Source organism: Chelonoidis abingdonii, chromosome 2 (genome assembly GCF_003597395.2).
Source record: "Chelonoidis abingdonii isolate Lonesome George chromosome 2, CheloAbing_2.0, whole genome shotgun sequence".
Classification (NCBI taxonomy): domain Eukaryota; kingdom Metazoa; phylum Chordata; order Testudines; family Testudinidae; genus Chelonoidis; species Chelonoidis abingdonii.
The window spans coordinates 218,535,208-218,559,334 of record NC_133770.1 but is presented as its reverse complement, the minus strand read 5'-3'; the positions used below and the strand labels follow the sequence as shown (position 1 = coordinate 218,559,334).

General features: G+C 42.2%; 1 protein-coding gene across 12 annotated transcripts in view; it reads left to right on the top strand.

The window, feature by feature from the left end:
* The window catches only part of ZNF521 (zinc finger protein 521), a 285,223-nt gene extending 262,022 nt beyond the window's left edge, over positions 1 to 23,201 (top strand). For all 12 annotated transcript variants that reach the window (XM_032799036.2, XM_032799035.2, XM_075062981.1 and 9 more), the window contains one exon: positions 22,386 to 23,201. In XM_032799036.2, coding sequence (XP_032654927.1) covers positions 22,386 to 22,415 — 30 coding nt within the window. In that variant the 3' untranslated portion in view covers positions 22,416 to 23,201. The remainder of the gene's footprint in view (positions 1 to 22,385) is intronic.
* The last annotated feature ends 926 nt before the right edge of the window (positions 23,202 to 24,127 follow it).

The following is a 24,127-nucleotide window of genomic DNA, read 5'->3' as shown; positions in this document are numbered from 1 at the left end:
TCGGACTGCTGGGTCCTCAGCACGGTGGAACGTGGCTACCGTCTTCAGTTTGTTTCGACCCCGCCTTCCCACCCTCCCTCCTCGTCCCTTTTCAGGGACCCCTCTCACGAGCAATTCCTCCTGCAGGAAGTTTCGAGGGTCCTTGCGTTGGGAGCCATAGAGGAGGTTCCAGAGCTTTTAAGGGGCAGAGGATTCTATTCCAGATACTTCCTAATCCCCAAGGCGAAAGGGGGTCTCCAGCCCATCCTGGACCTGCAAGCTCTGAACATGTTCATCAAGAAGCTCAAGTTCCGCATGGTGTCCCTGGGAAACATCATTCCTTCCCTAGATCCAGGAGATTGGTACGCTGCTCTCGACATGAGGGACGCATATTTCCATATCGCGATTTACCCACCGCACAGAAGGTTTCTTCGCTTCATGGTAAATTGTCATCACTACCAATTTGCGGTCCTTCCCTTCGGCCTCTGCTCGGCCCCTCGGGTATTTACGAAGTGTATGGCGGTAGTTGCCGCCCACCTCCGTCATCGTCAAATTCATGTTTTCCCATATCTCGACGACTGGCTGATTCGAGGGACTTCCGAGGTTCAGGTTACCCCTTATGTAAATATCATCAAAGACCTGTTCTCACGTCTAGGTCTGATCATCAATCTAGACAAATCCATTCTACTTCCTACCCAGAGGATAGAATTCATAGGGGCGATGCTGGACTCCACTCTTGCAACAGCCAGCTTGCCCCCACAGAGGTTCCAATCTATAGTTTCCCTCATTCAGGGACTACAAGCCTTCCCAACAACCTCTGTCCGCACTGACCTCACTCTACTCAGTCACATGGCTGCATGCACTCTCGTGACGAAGCACGCAAGACTACGCATGCGCCCTCTTCAGACCTGGCTTGCCTCGGTCTACCGTCCACGCAGGGATGCCCTAGACATGATAATCACGATCCCGTCACACGTGCTGGGCTCCCTCAACTGGTGGCTGACTCTCTCCCTGGTGTGTGCCGGTCGACCTGTTCCAACTCCACCTCAGCCTCGGTGTCTTCTAACAGAATGCTTCATCTCTGGGGTGGGCGCACACACTGGGCATCTTCGCACACCAAGCCCTTGGCCTTGGCAGGTCTGAAGCTCCATATCAAATGTCCGCGAACTGAGAGCAGTTCCGACTGGCGTCCAGCCTTCCGTCAACATCTGCAGGGCCATTGGTATTGCGTATTTTCAACAGCAACAAACGGCCATGTATACATAAACAAAGCAAGAGGGACACGATCTTCTCCCCTTGCCAAGATAAAAGCGATTGCGGCTGTGGGACTTTTGTATAGCCCAGGTCGATAGGCCGGGTAGCTTGCCTTTCTCCTGGGGGTCCGAACATCTCCAACGGACCGCCTGAGCTGGTCCTGTCCTACCCACGACGTGGTCCATCCGTCCGGACATCCTGCTTTCTGTTTTCCGAAGTGGGCTTCCCCAGATAACCTCTTTGCTCCAGGAGAACAGGAAGTGCCAGTGTTCGCTCCCTACGGGGTCGCTCTCCCGGCTCTCTTCGGACGTGTTCCTCGCATCCCTGGAAAGGGGGTCCTATCTTTATCCTTTCCACCCTTTCCTTAGTCCACAGAGCCCCTGCTCAAGCTCCGCAGGGACAGGGACAGGGCTGATCTAATCACTCCGTCATGGCTGAAGGCAGCACTGTACACTCTGCCTGCTCGACCTGTCCCTAGCATCTCCGATACCACTAACCAACTCTGCCTCGATCTTAATAACGCCCAGGACTTCGCAGCTTCACCACCTGGACTCAATCCCCCTGCCACCTAACTTAGCGTGGCTACCGTCTGGAAACCAATCTGACACGCTGCTGCCAACCAGGTCCAACAGGTCCTTTGGGGAGCCCAGGAAACCTTCCACGCGGGCTACATATCTTGCCAAGTGGAAGCGGTTCTCTCATTGGTGCTCACAGCGTTTCCCTTGTCCTGAAGCCGTTTCGGTTTCCCTGTGGTCTTGGAACTATTTATTGTACCTCAAGGACAAGCCTAGCACTCCTCAATAAGGGTGCATCTACCCGCAATCTCCACCTCCTCCCTGAGAAGTCGGGCATTCCACCTTTTTCTCACTCGATAGTTTCAAAGTTCCTTAAGGGACTGGAGAGACTCTAACCCCCCGGTAAGCTCCTTCCCCTCCTGGAATCTCACTTGTGGCTGTCCCTAGCTCACGTACGCCCCTCCTCGAGCACATTAGCCACTTGCTGTTGCTCTACCTGTCCTGGAAGACATTCCTCTGGTCCTAATCACCTCGGCCAGACGGTTTCTGAGCTCCATGCCTTCTGTGGTAGACCCCATACACATCTTTCAACAAAGAATATAGGTTCCAGTCTTAACAGACCACACCCCGGCTGTCCTCCCCAAGGTGTCTCTGCCGTTCCATATTAATCCAAGACATTTTCTACCGTCTTCTTCCCGACCGCATGCATCGCGCAGACCAGCAGCTAACACACCTGGATGTTCCGCCGGGCGCCTCACCTTTTACATCCAGAGGACTAAATCCTTAGCACATCGCCCCACTATTTAATAGCAGTGCGGACGTATGAAAAGGTATGCTATTCTCCCAAGGCTATCACATGTGATATCCCTATATCCGGAGACGTGCTTGACTTGGCTCACGTCCCAATTGGCCCACCTCACCGCCCTCTACTCGGGCTCAAAGCTCGTCCACCGCTTTCCCTGCCCACGTCCCATCCCAGGAGATAGCTGGCAGCTACCTCGTGCGTCGATACCTTACATCTCACTAACGCGCTTGGTTGATGCATCCTGTAGAGACGATGCCACCGATTGCTCAGCGATCTTACATCTGCAACGTCTCGCTTCCGACCCACCGTCTCTAGGAAGGCTTGAGTCACCTACTGGAATGATATGAGCAAGCACTCGAAGAAAAAAGACGGTATCCACTTTTGTAACTGTTGTTCTTCCGAGATGTGTTGCTCATATCCATTCCACACCCGCCCTCCTTCCCCACTGTTGGAGTAGCCGACAAGAAGGAACTGAGGAGCGGTCGGGCCGGCAGGGGTATATATCCGGCGCCATAGCCGCGCCACTCCAGGGGGCATCCTGCCGGCCCACCGAGTGTTGCTAGGGTAAAAGTCTCCGACGAACGTGCACGCGGCGTGCGCACACCTACTGGAATGGATATGAGCAACACATCTCGAAGAACAACAGTTACAAAGGTGAGTAACCGTCTTTTCCAGAATACATGATCAGATTCTGCAGAATCTAAGTTTTCACGTTAGATGAAGTTTCTGAACCATGTGATTTCAAAGATGGTTTTCCTAACATTAACTAAATGTAAATCAATCCATCAATGTCTTCTTTAATCTGGAAATGGAGTCTGAAACAATGGCTCTGAGAGTTGGAAGCTCCACTATTTCTCCAACCACTTAGCGGGTTTTAACGCTGAAACCTAATGATGGTGCATATATGTCAACATTAATGTCTTCATTGCTAATCATTTTAGCATATGGGATGGGGAAGGGGATGAGAGTGAAGTCCATGGAGAAAACTTTAAACTGCTGCAGGAAGAAAAATGCAGAGAGACAAAAGAAGAAGAGAGTATGAGGCAGATTGGGGAGAGAGAAACAGGAACATGGGGAAGAGAGAGAAACAAAAGACAGAACTAGTAGTGGTCATGAAGTTGAGTATATTTTTCTGCTGAGGGATATTGATGGTAACAATAAGGCGTGAATCAGACAGTAAATAATGAGAATAATAACTGAAATTTCAGTTATTACAAAACGGCCAGGTTGTACTATCATAGTTCTTGTGAAACCCTCCTACTGACACCAGAGGGAGATCTGCTGTGGATTGAGAGGGCTAAATAGTACATTTATATCTTGACCCACAGATAATCATTTAAAAACAGAATTCGGTTTTGTCCCCAAAATCAGTTTTATCATCTGTGTCCTAAATGTTTCACTGTACATACCAAAATTAGTCAGATTGGTTGGTTAACACTTTCAGAGTAAGTGGAAGAAAATGATAGAAATAAGGGCTCTATTTGCATTTGAATAGTTTCCTTGGTAGCTCAGTTCAGTTCTCTTAATTGTCCATTCACTCATTTCTTGCTAATGTAGTTGATATCGGTGAGTTGATTTTCTATGCTAAACAGGAAGCACCACTTCTTCATTCTGGGACCCGTTCCTTCCTACAACTGCCCTGCTGTTGGCGACCAATAGCTGCCATTATATTATCTTTCTTCTGGCCCAGGGCTGACAACAGATGGCCATCAGTGTGACTGTATGAAGCATCCAGGAATGGTGTACTGAAGAGCTTCCTGGCCAGTTTTGCAAACCTCCCTCCCTTCCCCTCTCAACATCTTGAATAAGCTCATCATTCCAGGCTCCACTCTCCACTGGCTCTGCAATTTTCCACACAGTGAGGCAGAAGGCTGCCACTGAGCCATTGGAACTCTCCCATTCCAGACCTGCATCTGACTCCCATTTCTGTGCATAGCACAGGCAAAGTACTGGCACTGCCCAGCTGGTTCCGACCCTATAGGCTGCAGCACCCTGGGATGTGTTGCTGCTATTACATCACTGAGCGTGTCACCATTTGGGATATGGCTCTTGAACCCATTTGGTTTTTGCACAGCAAAACTTGCTTCCCACATGGCAAAGACAGAAGAAGATTTAATTCTGCTCTTTCAGCCACTATGAGGGATCTCTAGTCTGAAACCTGAAGCAGAGGCAGAGCTTAGCCACTGTAGCATTGGATCTCCTCAAGCCATTACTCTGGTGGGGTTCTCCCCTCCCCACTCCCAATGCTCTGGAGGACTCCTAGCTCCACCAAGATTAAGCATGTTAAATGTGAGGAAAGCAAAAAATGTGAATATTGATTGTAGACCTAGAAGGGAGGAAAGCGTTAATTTCACTGAGGTTCTGATGCATTGAGGGGTCTGACCATTTGGAAAGCAGCTTCAAAAGGGTGGCTGCCGTGCAGTTGGAGAAAGATATATTATTTGCTCTTGACGGAGTTTGCTATAGCAAGGTACCTCTAGAGCTGAACCTGTAGTTTAAGGGAAATTCACATTTGTAGCCTTTATTTGTGATTTTTGCAGCAAGTCTACAGCTACTAACAGTCTCTGCCCTGAAGCTATGAAGGAGTAAGGCTCCATTGTTGGGGAGAGAGAGACACGTTCTGTGTAAAAGCCTGAGATGTGGTAGGCAAGATGAATAGTGCTCAAAAGCAGTGCTTGCGGTGCTGTCATTTAGAGCAGGAACAGTGAGCCTTTAAACGAAAGTGAAAGACAGGGTAAATGAATCCTTTTAAAATGGTAAAATCTTAAACTGCCTAAAATAACAAGTATTTCCATTGATAAGTTCACTGAGCGGGAGGGAAGTTGGGAGGGAATGGTTTCCCTTTGCAAGGAGCAGAGTGGTACAGATAGTTTGTTAAAAAACAACAGCACTACAACACCTACGGTATGGCTAGTGATTCCTCAAGGGACATGTCCAGGAAAGTACAGTAAACAGAGATCTTGGCTCAAACGAGTTTCTTCCTTTTCAAAACATCAGCATCTTTACATTGCTTCATTCAAAGCATTAGTCAAAAAGATTTGAATGCAGATGGCAACACAACTGGAGCTGTTCATAACAAAACCCTAATCCCGGAGGAACAGGTTTCAGGTTTACTGCTAAACCTGCTGTCTGGGTTGGGTTAATAATGCTTTGAGCAAAGTGGGGCTGACCTAGGAGTTTGGGTGGAAAGTGTGTGAAATACGGTGGATTTGACACAAAACTGGGCAGAAATCTGAGATTATTTTGGTGGTGTTTGCCTTGCATTCGAAGCTCTGGGTGAGCTCCCCTACCCCATCCTGTAGACTGAAAACAAAAAGTGGTTCATTCCCTGTGGACCAAAACTGCTGAGTTCTGCATATCTGTACATACAGCTGTAGATGTTTCTGCATTGTTAGAATCTCATGCTATAGCAGAATTACCTCATTAAACCCAAACTAGACTAAACGTGAGCTGGGTGTATATCTGTCTGTCTGTGTCTGACTAGATGATGGATATTTACTAGTTTTCTCTGTATCTGTAGATATATGGCATATAATATTTGGAAACTGTGATACCATTAAATATTAGCAGTACATTTTGCTTTGCTTTGAGTTTGCAAAGGTGAAAGGTGATTGTGCAGGAAAATGGAACAGTATATTTGCTGTGAGACAGGCACTAAGAACTCACTCCCATGCTCAGTTATAATTCATGACTGTACTGGTGGGAAGCCCTTATCCCTCTGTGGAGTTAATGCATCTCTACTGTAGCCTGCTGAGAGCACCCTGCATCCCCTCCCACCATCTGTGCATTCAGTTGCGTGCTTTCTCTCTTTCTCTCTCGCTTTACTGTGACATCTCTTGGTGTTAAAACTGTCAGACTGCTACTGCCTGGTAAAGGTGGCTTTATGATGTGTATTAATGTTGAATTGTCATTTAAATGGAAAGAGCTGGAAGGGATATATTAGTTTCATTTAAACTCTAATTTAGAAAATGCTGATTAGCCAGATTAATAAAAACATGTGTCTGTTGCTTTAAACTCCTCGACCTGTCTTAAATTTACTAAAATGGATAATCTGCATGAAAAAGTGTAGGGACAGGGTAGAGCGTTTACTGGCAAAGTTTTATATTTGTTCCCCGTCTGTGACTGTTCTGCTGGTTGTTGGTACAGTGACTCTCCCTTTTTAGCATTGTGATATGAGGTGCCAACAACATTGTACATTGAATAGTATTTACCCACCCATCGCCTGGTTGGTGCAGACAACTATTTTATTTTCTTCATGTTGACTTCCTTTCTGAACTGAAGCAGCTTGGAGGCTGCAAGTTAATTGCTTCTATGCTACCTGAGATTTGGGATTCACATGAGCAGAGATCATAAGCTAACATAATTTTACTTAAATATTGAGATTTGTATGGTGGAAGACCGTCTCTAAAGAGAACTGACTTGACACTACCCTACACTTTAGAAAGAACGGAACTGGACCACAGAGCTTTGAGATGATCCTTTATTAGCCTGGCCCCTTGCTGTTAGGGTGGGTTTTAGGCAGTGTGTTATGCCTAAAAGTACCATGAAACTGCAGATGGTTCATTGCAGCAGCAAGATTAATTTGTAGAGTTTCACGATATTTGATCTTAACATAGTCTGTTGTTTGTACTTTTTTAAAACGTATAAATCAAATCCAGGCCTGAAATACCAGTGTATGAATTTAACAGATGTGGTGCCATAAGGGACCCACTGTGTTATAAACTGCAGAAATGGCCTTTTTATATTTCAGACTCTTAGCTTATTCCCGGGAGGTTTTTGAACCACAGAAGTGAGGTGAAAGGTCATGCTTTCAGACAGTAGCACCCACCCACCACTTGACGTTTGGTGTAATTGTCAGGAAATCCACAGCTAATAGTTTTGTTATGCAGTCATAGCGTTCTGCACAGTAAAAGTAGGGCAAGAATGACTTCAGTAGCTCAGTGTCCAGGTTTCCTAGGGTGAAAGATCACTTTGAGATGACACAGCTGAGTAGTCAGGCTGAAATCCTACTTGGTATTTTATTAATTTTGCACCAAGATAAATCCTGAATTCTGACAAACTCCATGACAGGTGAAATTCCTTCTTGCAGAATCTGCTCAGCAAGAGGCTGCTCATTTCGTTCTGTTCTGAGGCAGGCAACAGGAGGGCAGCTTTATAATCAGCCCTCAAAGGACCCCCAGCTGCCCCAGAGTCTTGGGCTGATTGAATAACTCCTGGGCCTCTTCCCCTAGGCCTCCATCAGCAGGGGTCCTGTGGAAAGCAATCTCCCGCAGACTGGCACTGAAGTGAGCTTTAAACTACTATTTTCTGCTCTCCAGAGGAGCCTGGAGTACTAAAAGATAGATGGACTGCAGATATTTTATGAGAAACTGTCAGAAGAAGAGCAGAGTAAATGTTTTTTTTCCCTTCTCCTTTGAGTCACACACTATATCACTGTAGAATTTCTCCCAGTATCTTTTACATTTAAATAAGAAATTAATTGGTTGCTAACCTTAAATTTCCTTCCTCCCCCTTTTTCTTTTTCTTCCTCTCCTCTCCGACTTTTTTTTTTTTTTTTTAATATTCACTCAGAGGCCCTTTGCTTAACCACAGTTGCAGAAAATCAGTACCATTTGCTCTGAAATATTTATAATGACAGAATGAAAAATTGGATTCATTTTCTGGCCTGTAGCCGAACAGTCTGCAACTTTGTGCAGCATTGTTTAGCATCTCTCATTCCCTCCTTTTCATTGGGGTCGTTTTCAGACACACATGCACACACTGCCCATGCTGCAGAGGAATGCTTAGCAAAACACAGAACCATTTTCAGTCTCAACAACGAGAACACAACTTGCTTGTAACCTTTCAGCTCATGATGGAGGGATTCTGGGAGAAGGGGGCATGCCGAACGTCTGTCTTATAGGAGAGATTATACAGGATGACATGCAGTAATCAGTTTTGTATGAGGAAACACACTGATTGAATTCAACAGAATGTTTCAGTATATTCCATGAGAGGCAGTGTGGACTTAGCACCAGAACGGATGTCAAGAGGCCTCTACTAATCCCTTCTCTGCCACTAATTCCAGCTGTGGCCTTGGGAAACTCACTTGACTTCTCTCAGGGCCAAATTTTCAAAAGTTCCCTTTAAGTGCAAGCGTGCCCTGACATTGGGGATTGTGCATATACAAATACGCTTTTGAAAATGTAACCCCCGTGTCTATTTCTACATCTGCATGGCAGTGATTATATATCGTTACCTACATTGCCTGTGAAGATGAATTAGTTAATGTTTGCAAACTACTTTGAAAATTAAGATCCAGATCCTCAACCCCCAGCTTGGACTCTGGCAGCACAAAAGTGCTATAAAGCTGCATTAGCCAGACAACTAAGGATTCTCTCAGTGTGCAGGAATGCCTGGGTGGCGTAGAGCCAGAGTACTTGATTGGTTCTGTGCCACCCGCTCTCTCTATAGGTTTTGGACTCTCCTATAGAACTGATTGAAAATTATATCCCTGCCGAAGAATTCTATGGGATGGTTCAAAAAGCTGATAAAGTATTCTCTGGTAAATTATTTAGATTTTTAGACAACCAATTCAGACTAGTGTAAACCCATGTGGCCAAAACTTTCAAACACTGGTGTCTAATGCTGGGCATCTAAAACCACATTGGATCACCTAAGTGGTCTGGTTTGAGACTGGATCCTGCAAGAGTCAGTTGCTCAGCACCTTCAGCTCGTGTTGATTTAACGGGGAATTGTGGGTGGTCTGTTTCTTTGAGAATCAGTCCAGATTTAATGGAACCCAACTGTGAAAATGTTGGCCTTATAGTTTGATCTATATTGAATTAGTAAGTGCTGCCCAAGTACAAGTCTCCCTACCCCACTCCAGGTCACCCTTCCAGACCCAGATCTTTCTTTCTTGAATTAAAACTCGAGAATTTTGAGTAGCTTTAACTGTTCTTTTACAACCATAATCCTAACTGATTTATACAGCTATGTTGATAAAAAGGGGCATTTACTATTAGGATCAATATAGATCAATTTGTACTGTACAGCAGACTGTAATTTGTGAGTGACACATACTTTTATCAACAGCTGAAAGTTTCTTACAGACTTGCAGATTTGTCTTTTTATTGTGTTCCCAAAGATAGTTTGGAGAAACATGCTGACATGTCAGTATGAAGTAATGTGTGCTCTGACACAAACGGCATTGTAATTTAGGAGGAATTTTGCCTGAAGTTGTTTTACTGTTGCATTGCTTAGATTTGAAAGAGAAGTTTCTACAAAGTGGTGTGTTTTAGGACATGACAAAACGTTCTCCAATATTCTGCATATATTCAAGAGACTTTCTGTTTAACCCTTACTATTTCTTTCTGCTTTTCTGTTTTTCTTTTTGTATGTGTTTGTTTGAAGCATGTAATTTTTAATTGTTTTTAGCAACTAATGTGAGACAAAAATAATAGAAACCAAAAAAAATGTGAACTTTAACATTAATAACAAATATTTTTAAAGCTGTCATTTACATTATAGATCTTCTTGCCAACTTAACAGCATTTTAAAAGAGAGCTATAGGCCAAACTAAGAGCTCTTCTAATACCAATCAGAAATATTTCTATAGATGACGTGGCCACAAAGCTAAGATATAGATGTTAAAATGTTTCAAATGCTGAAGAGAACTTCACTGACAATAGGATCCGGTCCACAGTGAAGTGATAGTACAAATCTTGCTGATGATATTGTGCAGACGTGTTGTTGAACTGTAAGGACAGTAAGAGTAGCCCCCAAACACGTTTCATCTCAGCATAGGAGATAGTAACTTTCCGGGAAAGCTGCTTTTTCCCTTGGCCCAAATCTTTGTGTCGACTCTTTTTCTGTTTGGAGCGCCAGTCAGTTTAGGGAAGTTATTAGTTTATAAATTTTGTCAAGATAAAATAAATGTAAGAGCTTTAAATTAGAATAAGTGCCACTTCTGTATGGCAGGTTCCTTTGAGGACTGATTAGAAAGCAGACCTCCTGTTGCCTGCCCCTTTATGCATAGCAATATTGCTGTGTGTACTTGTTTATAGCTTACCTTTGAATTTGTATAAGAGTGCGGTGTGGTGTGATGAATCGCCCTCTGATAGACAAGATTCTGCCTTTATTCTGGGATCAAGCTAATACTTCACTTTAAAGAGTTATTTTAATTAGGTAGTTTTATTGTAATGAATTAAAATGAACTTGGAGTAGCAAATTATGTAAGAATGCGAGGGTTATAGATTAGTCTCTCCATAGTTACAGCACATTTTTTTTTGTAAAGGAATTAAAGTTCTGCTTTTCAGAGAGCTTGGCACTACATCTGAGTGGCTGCTCAGTGTAACTGGTGTCAGTTATTTTCCCTCCTAAATGTGATTCTTTTCACTTTGATCAGAGGATTGCCATCCCAAAAAATAACAACAAGCAATAAGGGACAAAACTGGCATCTGCAAAGGGGTGAATTCACTAGTTGTGAAGAAGTATAGTAATGTAGCATCATAAACCAAACCACGAGGTGGGGGGAGCATTTCCCTCTACTATAAACTCATGGAAAGGTAGGAGCTAACAGCATATGCCAATGTCCAAGTGTGCGAGAGGAAACAGAGAGGCCAACCAAACCCAAGGAACATAATGATTTTGAGATGGATATTGTATCACTCATGGAGAGATGAGGATAAGAAAGGTTTATAAAAGAAGAGAAAAATCTTGTAATATTTACTTGGAGCCTAATTCCTCACTGCCATGCCACTTGTGCAGTCATTGACACAGCGCAAAGAGGGTGTGAAGCTCAACCATTCTGCTTTGGTAGCATTTTACACTCACATTACACGAAGTATCTACACAAGGGCCAAGACAGTAGAGATCAAGACACTGTTGTTTTACAAGCAAGATCCCCAGTGAAGGAAGTAAAATGTTATTGTTCTTGTGCCACATGTCAGTAAATGTGTTCTGAGTTTGTAGCTTTGCCGTGTATGTGCTTATCAAAGTATAGAAAATGGATAACTTTTTAACAAAGGTGGAATACGTTCTGACCTATCTTAAAGTGACCAGTACAGCAGGAGTATTGCTTTTCTTAATAAAATGTTGTTTGGGTCATAGTGGAGGGAACACAGCTACCAGTTGATGTTGTCTTTAGTCTTGACACATGGGACACGATCCTCTCATTCGTAGATATTTGCCAACTTGGCAGGTCTCTGAATTGTCCTTATCTGCAGTTTCCGGTAGTTTAATGAGTGAAGTTGCAATAGGCGTGCTACATAAACCACTGTGACATTTCTCATGATTCCTGGAATCACAGGGGAAACTAGTCCCTCATTCGAAGTGCCAAGGAAATCAGTAGAAGGATCATAGAGTATATCCAAGGTAGGCTGGTAGTGCATAGCTAGTTATGAAGTCACAGTATGAAAAAGCTGGGGGAACCTCTACCTGTAGGCTCAGGAATCTTCTGTCATTACCACTAAACCTGCACATGTTCCTATGTCAGTGGCTTCTTGAGGGAAAGGTACCAGGAGACAAACACATGAGCAGACATGTTAGCTGTGTTGACATTGGGAGGCAGTTCCCCAGACCTTTTCACTGTCTCCCACACCTGTTTTAAGATTAAGGCACAATTGAGTATGGGCCACATCTTGTCTGTGCCCTAGATTTTGTGTCCACAAATTATGCATTTAAGTGTTTTTACGTCCTCTTCATTATGCATGCATATTGACTAGTACAGTGCCTAAAGAGCTGGTCTCCATGTGGAGATGGTGCAGGAGAAATTAGAGGCCGATTGTCGCCATCTGAAAGTTTGGCCCTCTTTGGGTGTCATTTACTTTTACTTGAGTGAAAACTCTGTTTGCACTTTACATTTTTCTGTTAATCTTTTGGGGATATATAACCTTAGGTAAGCTAAACGTTGGTGTAGGCGGTACTATATGCTCAAAGATAATATGTGCAGAATCTAAGTTCTGAGCTCCTTTTTGTCACCTGATAACCATAAGCACAAAGTAGTGTAGTGAACACAGTGATCTGTTGATTTGTTGTCTGTATAGATCTGTCTAAATCAGAGGTGGGCAAACTATGGCCCGTGGGCCAGATCTGCCCCATTTAAGACGGCCCTCAAGCTCCCACTGGTGAGCAGGGGCTAGGGCTTGCCCTGCTCTGGCGCTCCAACTGAGGAGCAGGGTCAGGGGCCGCTCCACACGGCTCGCGGAAGCAGCCACATGGCCCCCTCCTGCACTCCAGACAGGGAGCAGGGTCGGTGGCCACTCCACACAGCTCGCAGAAGCTGCAGCATAGCCCACCTCCAGCTCGTACAGGCTCCAATGACCCCACTTCAATGCCACCCCCCCCCGCACTCCAACAGGGAAGGGACATGCTGCTGCTTCTGGGAGCCGCTTGAGGTAAATGCTGCCCAGAGCCTGCACCCCTGAGTTTCTCCTCACACCTCTGCCCCAGCCCTGAACCCCTCCCTCCCTCTGAACCCCTCGATCCCAGCCAAGAGCATGCTCCTGCACCCCAAACCCCTCATCCCCAGGTCCACCCCAGAGCCCCCATCCCCAGTCAGAGCCTGCACCCCTTCCCGCACTCCAACCCTCTGCTCCAGTCCTGATCCCCCTCCTGCCCACCGAACCTCTCGGTTCCAGCCCAGAGCACACTCTTATACCCCAAAGTCCTCATGCCCAGCCCCACCATAGAGCCCTCACCTCCACCTCTGCACTCCACTCCCCTGACCCAGCCCGGAGCCCCCTCCCACATCCTGAACTCCTCATTTCTGGCCCCACCCCAGAGCCTGCACCCCCAACCAGAGCCACCTCCCACCTCAGCCCCAATTTTGTGAGCATTCATGGCCTGCCATACAATTTCTATTCCCAGATGTGACCCTAGGGCCAAAAAGTTTGCGCAACCTTGTCTAAATAATAAAGGAATACAGGCAAGTTACAGTGTTTTTTCTCTTTGACATATGAAGAAACTATTGTTTCTTGTAATTTTGTTCAGAGGAATTCTTGTACGTGTGCTTTTGGAAAAACTAGAAATAATCATTGTTTTAAAGGTTACCCTTTGCATATAAATCACAGCTGTGTGTGCTCCCCCCCCCGCCCCCATTTCAACTGGGTGAATTTTGAATCCTGTGAACAGTTTAAATTCTAGGCCCACCAGTCAGTTTAGGATTTGAAATCAATGCACTGATCCGGCAGCTAGTGGTCATCCTGCTTTAAATTAGAACAAGCTGAATGGAAGTTGGGAAGGAAAAGGGCCACAGGAACGCTCTTCTGATGACACATGCAGAAACACACAATGGACGTGCAAAAATAACGTTTATCTTAAATGTCTGCTTAATTACTAAAAAGACCTATCAGAATTCAACAAGCAAAAGAAAACCAGAGGAGAAGGAAATGAGTAACATTTCCAACAGGACATTTCTGTGCAATTGTCAGTTTAAGCCTCCATTATTTGTCACTAATTACTACACTGAGCTGTTAAATATTTGGCAGTAGTTTGTTTAATTGGATTTGACCTACAAAGGAGTCTGTACAATACTGTAGCTCTAGTTCCAGGAGTTCAGTTCTGCACTCAGAGCTAGGCAAATAGGAAATTTGCATTCAGGTAAGAGGAACACATTACGTTATCAGGCAAGGTGTCTCCCTTCCTCCCTGTCCTCCACTCCACAAAAAGATTTGTTTGTCTTTAAGATATCTAAAATTAGAGCACAGATAAGGAGCATCACTCATGGATATAAAGGAGGAAGGAGGTCATTCTTAAACTTGTTTACAGATGTTCTAGTTTAGAAAGCACCAACGTGATCAATTAAACATTACAAGAAAAAAAATGGAAACATAGCAACAACTGGCACAAGAACACAACTGTCTGTAAATCACAGACTTAATCCCTGGATATCTGATTAAGCAGTATTGCCAATAAAAGCTACTGTACTGTAGATGCAGACAAATGTGGAATCATTCAGCTCTGGCTTCTGTTTGCTCCTTTGACTGACTATGTCTGACATAGTGGAGAGAGTCCAGGCTGTCCCCTCCTAGTACCAGTGATGTAGTTTTTCTTTTGGTATAAGTGTCAGCCTAAGCATGTGCAAAATACATTTTTTTCTATTTGATACAGGCCCGCTTCTCCTCTCCCTAACACCTGTTTCACTAACTCCATTAGTTTCAATGGAATTTTTCATTATTTATAGCAGGGTAGTTATGATCATATTCTAAAGAGTTAAGATTTTAATGTTAGCAGCGTATTTCCCAGTGGTCCTTTACTTCCCCATTTTTATTTAAACTATTACTTTTCTCTTCTTAGTGAAGCATCTTGATTATTGTTATTGCAATTGTGCATACGGTAATCACTTCAGGAAGAGGTCAGCCCATCAGTGATATTTTACTAGTGGCTTTCTGAGAGTTACTGAAGAAACATGGAAGTGTTGCATTTTTAAATTTCAAAATGTATCCCTGAGTGGATCCTATCCAGTTAGTGCTTTTTGTGATTCTGTTTTCTCAAGATTTTCAAGTATGAGAGTCAGAATGCGCAAGACTTGGATGTAAACATGAATGCACTGAATAGTTGCCAGTAGTGCCATTTCCAAATCACTTCAATATAATACAAAAACGGATAAACAGCTTTATTGAACTAAGTTGTTTGGATAATTGTAATGCGTCGTGAACTTTTCCAAATTGTCCTTGTTAACAGTGGTCACTCATGACCAAGGATGACCCTTTCATTGCTCATCATACCTGATTAGGGCGCTATTGCTCCAAGGCGGTGAACACTATTCAGTTTCCTCTCCATCAGTGGAATTTGAGGGTGCACAACTCCTCACAGGAGCAGACTCGGTAGGTATAGTGGAGGTATCTCCATTGTAGCTCATACCAAGCATATAAACCCCCATTTTCAGAGTTTAAATTGTGTAGTAGGTTCAGATTCGGTTCAGACTTGGTATGCAGATCTTCAGCCTGGATGAGCCTTCAGTTTTCTCTTTCTAAAACATGTAAAGACATTTAACACCAAAAGAGAGCAATACTGCTTCTCGTCTATGCATTGCACTGGAGTACTGAATATAGTAGTTACTCCTCACTAGCCTATAACCTGCCTGTAATCTCTTTCTTCTCTGCTGCAAAATCCTCCTGTGCTAGCTTCCTGCTCCTCGCCTTTGACAAGCAATGAAACATCATCTCCTTTCCAGCTGCTGAACTCACTCACACCAGGCTGGACCTCCAACTCCAATAAATGAACCCATTTTCCAAGTGTCGTCATCTGGAAATTAGGTATCATTCTAAGGGGCTACCATTATGGAAATATTTTTGAATTCAGAGGGTTCAAAAATAATGATTTGGCATTTGGAGGGGGGTAGTTTATTTTTAGATTATCTTTTGATAAGCTTTGGACTACGTACTCATCTATATTTCAACTATATCAGAGTCAGGAGAATTGTTTACAACACAACCATCCATTGACCCAGTTACAAAATTGTAGCATAGACTGGATCTAGACGTGTCCCTGGAACAGCGTTAAAACCTTATAACAACCCAGTTGTTAGTGCCATATCAGTTAGTCCTGGTTATGGGGACACAGGTAAGTTCTATCTACCTCTTTTAGTTGCTTTGAAATGGCCTCAATCTTTGTCTAAATCCAGCTCCTGAGTAAGCAAATCTTGTTGCATATGTGATTTGGGGCTGGTTCTGTCTTTTTCTATCCTAGGATGAACAACAGGAAAAAATCCTAACCATGAGGTCTGTGAAGTATGAAATAGTATCCCAAGGGAAGTGTTGGGAGCGCTAATTAAAATTGGACCAGGCAAAACATTTGAAATTACATTGCAGGCAATAATCCTGCGCTGATAGAGTGGATAAAATGTCCTAATAAGTTTTCTCTGTCTTTAAAGTCTATACATTTCTGCTATTCTCTTTTATTATCTTATTTCACCTTTTCCTTTAATGGTGACACCGTGTTGCCTAGAAAGGATTATATGATGTTATTGCGAGCTGTGTCAAATGCTGTTAAATGTCAAAAGAAAATGCAACAGTTTTTGTGCAAGTTTGCAGTGATTACATTGAGACAAGGAAAAGAAAAACTACATCTGTGTAAGCCAGGGACATCAATGCAATGTGTCGGATCTGCAAGACAATGGCAAATGAGTGCAATGGCTTTTATATGGTTATGGTTTTGACATTGCATTTTCATATCTATAAAAAATTACTTCATTCATGCAAACCTAACAGAAATATAGTTGTGTGCATCATTTAGGTTGTTAGAAACACTTTTTATCCAACTGTTTCAAATACCCCTGAAGACTTTGGCTAAATAAGATTGTACTGTACTCTTTTTGCATCTTAATTAGTAGTGTATATTAAATCCAAGTATTTTACAAATGTAAATATCTCCTCAATATAGGCTCAGATCTAATCACATTGCAGTCTATCAGCAAAGAACTATTCATGGTATTCAGTGCTGCACAATGGAATGGAGCTCTGACAGAGACCCCTGTGTGCTACAGTACGTAGGCACCATGGGGTTGAGGATAAGGATAGCAAAAGCAGCCTTAGCTGTGAGTTTTCCTGACGTTGGTTTGTTTCTGAAGTTTTTTTATGTTGTTACAACTTTTTTTCATGCCATGTGTTCACTGTTTCACCTTTTTTGTAGTGGAGAGCTTTGTGTAATAGGTATTATATCATGACAAGGTAAAGTGATGAAGTATCAGACTGAAGTTCAGGAAACCATGTTGACACTGTGGAATTGAATTCATGATTTGGCATTAACATTCTAATTAAGGTTTTGCTTGAGTTGCCATTTTAACCTTCCCCTAACTCCCCTGGCCCCTCTGCCCCGGCCACTCTGGAAAATCCAACATCCTGTCGTTAGCTCTAGACAGTTTGGAAACTATGGTACAAGGTAAGAAGTTTGGAATAAAAAGCAGGGGAGAGAAGCAGAAAATCTTGATTAGAAAGTATAATTTAATAGAACATATATTGAACCAAATTTATTGATTAATGTGGAAGATATAGTACTTATATTGATTCTAACTAGAGATTTAGTACTAAAAGCTGTAAGCCAAAAAGCTGTTGCAAATTGCTACAAAAGTCAGTTTAATGCTGTCCTTGAGAATGCCTTCACAAAGAAATTCTTCTAATGTTTGAGGAGTAGGCAGAATGCGGTATATGTCAGTTTGATCCCGGAGGGTTTTATTTTGTACTCTAATAGCTGTTACGAGCCTACATTATATCCAAGGAGTAATTTTCCTTAGGGGTGCCCAGCTTGCTTTGTGTCAATATTCTAGCATTTTAAGTCACGTACAGTATATGCTTCTGGGAACAGTGCAGGAGCCAGCCAGACTCATAATGGTCTGCATTCATTAATAAAGGCAGAAGCTTCTGTCCCTCCATTGCCCACTACAGGGATGCCTCCCTGGTCTTTAGGGACCCGTACAGACACATTTAAAGAAAGCTTTATTTTGAGTGGGCAGGAGATGAAATGCAGGACTTGCAGGCATTTCCTAAGTCAGCTATATGCCCGAGCACAGGGGTGACCTTAATGGGTCAGAGAAGAATGCAGGTCAAAAGACTTATTATCCAGCCTGTTGGAAACCAATTGCTTTTGTTAAAAAAAAAACATAGTGCTTAAAGGTTGATAGTAATGTAGAATTCTTCTTTACAACCCGAAATTGTATTGTAGTGCAAACGGGTTATAAAGAAATAAAATAAAGATTATCCTTAATTTCTGCAGATAAAGGATTTCATATCTAGGATAACATATAGTGTACCATAATTAGTTAATCAGTGATGATTGATTACTGATGTTTGTGTTCTTGAACTAAGGAAAAAATAACATGCTGCTGTGGTACTGTCACCATCTGTTGAAGGAAGACATCTATATTTAATCTTTATATTTCTTTATTTGTACCCTCCTTGCACGGCTTCTCAGGTACAATTGTGTCTTATTTTTCTAGATAAAACCCATCTCATTTAAATTGAATACAACTGCAATTCACATTAGAGATTCTATTGAGATAGTGAATCAATGGATTTTTTTTCTTCACTGAGTTTGATGCGATGGATGGCATTTTTTTGCTAGCTAGTTATGTCTGTTTTCTGTTTGAGAGATATATAGAGAGAGATACCAAATAACAGAAAAAATATTACTTTCTACTGTCTTAACAGTTTTTGCAAAACAACCCCATTCTCTTTGCAGAGGAGATTTATCTACAACTATTGTAGTGAAATCTGGGTATGATTTTTTAACCTTATAGCACTAAGTACAGGGATTTCCCAAGGCTATCTATACATGTAGTGTAATGTTTAAAGCAGCTCACTGGGAGCTGGGATCCTGGGTTTGTGTCGCTGGGTCGGCTAGGGAGATCTTAAACTCTAGAAACCAGGTAAAGATTTTTTGAAAGAATTTTATCTGTGAAGTATGTTGAAGCCAAGTTCTTATAAATGTTTCCTAAATAAAATCAAGGTAGAGAAGTAGAGGTTTGTGAACATCTTTCCTAGTTTGTTTGGTTTTTGTTGCGAGTAATAGATGCTGTGGCAAAATGGGCTGCCATTTTATCTGTGCAAAAGTCTCATTTTTGTGGCAAGCCCAGTTTTTCATCATGAAATCAGAGGACCTTTGAAAATGTTACCCTACTCTATTGGTGAGGATGCATTGGAAGATATATTTTTCTTTTTCCACTGCTAAGTATGAAATAGAAATTTTTGCTTCACAGAGGGACTGTACTTTGTCCTTAAAGGAAAATACATGTCTTTATTGTGGTGATATGAATATAAGATATCTTCAGCACTTTAGCTGAATTACATATATACACCGCTACCTCGATATAACGCCACTCGATATAACACGAATTTGGATATAACGCGATAAAGCAGTTCTCGGGGAGAGGGAGGGGTTTCACACTTCAGTGGACCAAAGCAAGTTCAATATAACACAGTTTCACCTATAACACGGTATGATTTTTTGGCTCCCAAGGACAGCGTTATATCGAGGTAGAGGTGTATTTAGCCAAAAAAAAAAACCAACAAAAACCTGATTGCTCCAAATTCAGGAAAGTTATTTGCTACAGTAAATTTCTGGAATAGAGATTTTTAAAACTTCTGCTCTTAAATGTTCTGTATCTTCTGCTAAGGGTAGATTCTGCTGGTATAGCCACACAGCAGATCCCAGCACTAATATTCTGCTCTCCCTGTGTGTACAGGTCTCCCATCTTCCTGGCAATAGGAGTTCCATATTCTATTCTCTCCACATGCGGGAACTCACACTGTTATGAAAGTGAGAGTTCTGTGAACATAGGGAGAGCGGAATATCAGCGTTGAGATCTGCTATGTGAATAATACAGAAGAATTTTGCCCTAAACTTTAAACACAACGCCCCTCAGAAAAAACAACAACAGTTCATAACTGGGATTAATGTTTGCAATTTTCAGTCAGTTAGATGTGGGGTCTCCAATAGATGGCTTTTTGTAGGATGGAATATGGCTCTCTGTGGGATTACAGAATTTTCCTCCTTTTCTTTTCTCTACCCTCCCATCCTTCACCTGCTTGTCTTGTCAATGTTATGCCTGTGACGTGCTTTCAGTTTTAGTTTATGAAATAGCCTTTCTGCTGTATATGTATTTCTCCTTATTTCACTGTTGCCTCAGAATAGATTTTGGAAGCATTAATTTCTTTGGAAAACTTGACCAATTGCATGCTGTTTTGACTCTTTAAAATAAATACTGAGATGCTTGATGAAGGCTGAAGCTGCCCCAGCTCTTTGCACTGGGAACAGTGTTTTTGTTGTGTCCTGCCCTATTCAGCATTTTTCTCACACCACTTGTTTCTGAATTTATGTCTTCATTATCTCTTGAGAATCTCCATTATGTGCCAGGCAGTATAGTCTGGAACACAGAGCGCCAGCGCGAGTGGATCCCATTTCATGGTTTGTTTTGTCTCTCTCACTTTTGTGCATTTTTATTTTTTAATAAAAAATGTTATTGCAGTCGAAGTACTGAGCACACATGTAAAGCTCCTTTCAATTGTTTCACACACTGCTGCGTGTCTCTTCCAGACCCAAAACTGATTACATGTCGTTCAGACAGTCAAAAAGCAGGGGATGACTGACGCACACTCAGATAGATCAAAAACAAAATATACCGCCAAAATCTCTCTTCAAGGTAACAATTTGGCTCTGACATTAACCGCTCAAAAGCAAAGAAAATCAAAATTTAGGTTGTCACTCTATGTTTAACTTGTCCCATTGTTTTTAGGTAGTGCAGGGTTTCAGATCAGTCTGTGGTGTTATAAGTGCTGCAGTAATGGACGCAACAGGATGACAGAAGGGTAGATGGTCAGACTTAACTCTTCATTCCCTTGCTTTTGTGGTTTAAAGTCAGAATCTATTACCCATGGCCAACCAACATTTTAGTCCGCAACATATTGTTACTGCTTTACAGCACTTTGAGATGAGTTGTGGAAGATGCTGTATGAAATCAAATGGAATACTAATCTCTTTATAACCCTCTGGCCTTGGTGGATCTGGAGTCCCTGCTATATCAGCATTTAATCATTTTGCATTCACATCTGGAAAACATGCTTCCAAGTGTCACTGGGTCATTTTCCTTTTCATCTTGAGACAGACACTACTTAAAAAATTCCTCAGTCTTACTCTAAGAGAGCTCCTTTTCTTGCCAAATGTCCCATGAACGGGTGTGCATGTGTAATGATATGATGTAGTGTTAGATTAGCATGGAATCACACAATATTCACCCTTGTTTTCCTGTGGCTGTAATTATGTTTGTATTCAGGAGGGGCTCATGTGGGTGTGGTTCAATACGTGTTCACTTTATGGAAAATGATGTCCATCTTTTGGGAATGGGTTCGTTTTAAAGTGTCGAAGTCCAGAGGAGACTGTACATAGATTAAAAGTGATAAAAACAAGGGCAGAGGACCGCACAGTTTAGGAACTGATAATGAGACACAACTCCCTTCACCTCTAGGTCACTGGTCCGAATAGGGCCCGGGTCAGTAGTGACTAAAATTCGTTGCTATCTGATGGCTGTTCTGTGCTCTGTGAAATAAGATTGTGGACTTTGTCCAGTTCTCTGTGGATATGGTCTACATCACAAAAGAAGAATCAGCATGAAGTGGGAACCTTTTCTTAGTTGTCTGATGAAGCACAGAGACTAAAGTAGCATCTCATCCAGTAGTGGTGATCTCTTTGCATTAGAGCCGGTGTACTGAAACTTGCATTGCTGCTTCCCTCTTTGCACTGTTTCTGTGGATAAAAATAGAGGACTTCATATTTCCAGAGTGACGTTGTCACCTTTACATGGCAATAAATTCACTTAAGGAAACTAGGGTTGAGTTGTTCTTTGGTGGATAGAGGCATAGTTCTGGCTGCCCCACCTGCTTGTCAGTCAGCCAACTGAGCGCTTTGGTAGGCACCTCTCCATCTATTTTACAATATATGCTACTGATTAGGGGAGAAATGTCTGGTTGCATTTTCTAATAAGGATGCTAAAATTAGTATATTTCTAGTGTGTAAGCATTAAGGCCAGATAAGAGAAAGAAATGTCTCTCGTTAAATATAATGGGCTAAATTCATCACTGTGTGACTGGGCATTGGGGCCAGTGATGTTATGTTCACTTTCAACAGGGCAGAATTTGCTCTAATGTATGTTGAGGTATTCAACTGCTATTCATGTGACTTATAGAAATGATACCAGTGCAAAAAAGCCTCATCTTTTGACAGCAAACTTTCTCCAGGCCACTTAAAAGAGAGATGGCAAACATGTTATAATATATTCAGCGGGTAGCATTGTTAACGCAGTTTTTTCTTGTAGCAATGCCTAGACTACAACTAAGTGTTTTCTTTTATTTTTGTTTCAGAATCATACGATGACCCAACATAGCAGTTAGTGCAATGCCCATCCCTTCAGGAGACTCCTTTGTGGCACAAAAAGGGAACACGTTTTACTCTTTGCACGAAACTTTCATTGTTAATGTATATTATTCAGAAACATTGTATTGTACCATACAACTTGTATTATTGAAACTGTTGGATGTTCATGTGTTTGAACTTTTGAGCACCGGATAGACTTCCTGTATATAAAGTGTTGCACATGTATTATGTTGTCTGATACTAAAATGGTCTTATAAAGACAAGTGGACTTGGGCCCTATTCAAGAAAGATTAAAATAATAGTGTGTGAGGAAAAAGGCTTAAGAAAATGTCATTTTCAAGAAAGAGGGATTAAAAATAGCTATGTTATACTACAGCTGTTTGGCCTTCCTTTCATTTAAACTTAAGTCTAGAATCTTTCTCTTTTGGTATACAAACAGATGAATCCGAGACTATTTTTTATTGCCGAAGATTCTTGCAAAAAACATGAAAAGACTCTTTCTCACAGAGCAGGAACCCACCGTTGAATAAGGCCCATATATATATTTGTAAGCCTTGCGATATGACAGATAGCATTACCATATATGCAATAGTTGTTATGTAGATTGTCAAAGAAACTTTTTTTTCCTGAATACCATTTGAAGCTTTGAGTGTTCAAGACTTTCCTTAATGATTTCACACAGCCAAATTCTTGATCCAGTTGAACTAACCTGTATGTTACTGTTATTAATGTTTACTCTGCGGTCTGAACCTGGAGATTACTGGAATTGTTTTCCAAGAGGAAATAAATTCAGTTTACCATTATGTATGAGAGCAATTGTGTCTTTTCTTTTTCTTATTACAGTACCATTAAAAACAGATCTGCTGCTTCACTGTAGTTGAAACATGCACTTGAAGAAAATATTCACTGATTTTTTTTTTCCAATTAGCAAAGTCAATAGTTTTACTCCTGTTTGCTTGATGCTTTGGCTGCTAATGGGTCATAGTTTATCCAAAATTTCTAATAAACTCAAGGTGGAGCAATTATTACATATTTCACATGCAGTGCAAGCTTCAAACCCTGGAGAGAGAGAAGTATTGCCTAGTGATCTGAGTACAGGATTCAGAACCAGGAATGACCTCAATTCTAAATCCAAAGCTGACACTGATTCTCTAAACCTGAAGTCACTTACCCTTTCTGCTGTCATGGACGGTGGAAGGGGGATGTGGCTAGAGCATGCTGCAGTACAGGGATCTCCACCAGCACAATATCCACTAGGGGGCTGTTATAAGCCAGTGTAACTTAGCCCTGGCTAAGGGCTGAATTGGTCCCTGGCTGCTCTCAGTGTTGAGGAGAAGGGGAAGGCTGTGCAAAGCCACATTTGCCCATCGGTCTGCCAAACACTGCTCCAGTTCACCTGAGAATTCGTGCCAAAGACATGCTTTAGATATGTAGGCATTGTATATCCTGTTGCTTGAGTTGCTCAATTTATCCTATTGAAACTAGTGTTGCTGAAATACTGCGGTCTTAGAATTGCGCATCACAACAGTCCAAATGGCTGGAACTGATGGCCTAATGCTGTCCGTGTAGATATAAAGTGTATTTTCCAGTTTGCTGACTGTCACATTTTGACTCTCCATAGTTGGAGAGTGGAGGAGGTGGAAGCAAAGTATGAAAGTCTCTGGTTGCCAGATATTTCAAGAAAAATGTGTCCCATTTAAAACTCCAGCCTCAAGAATTTTATGCATAT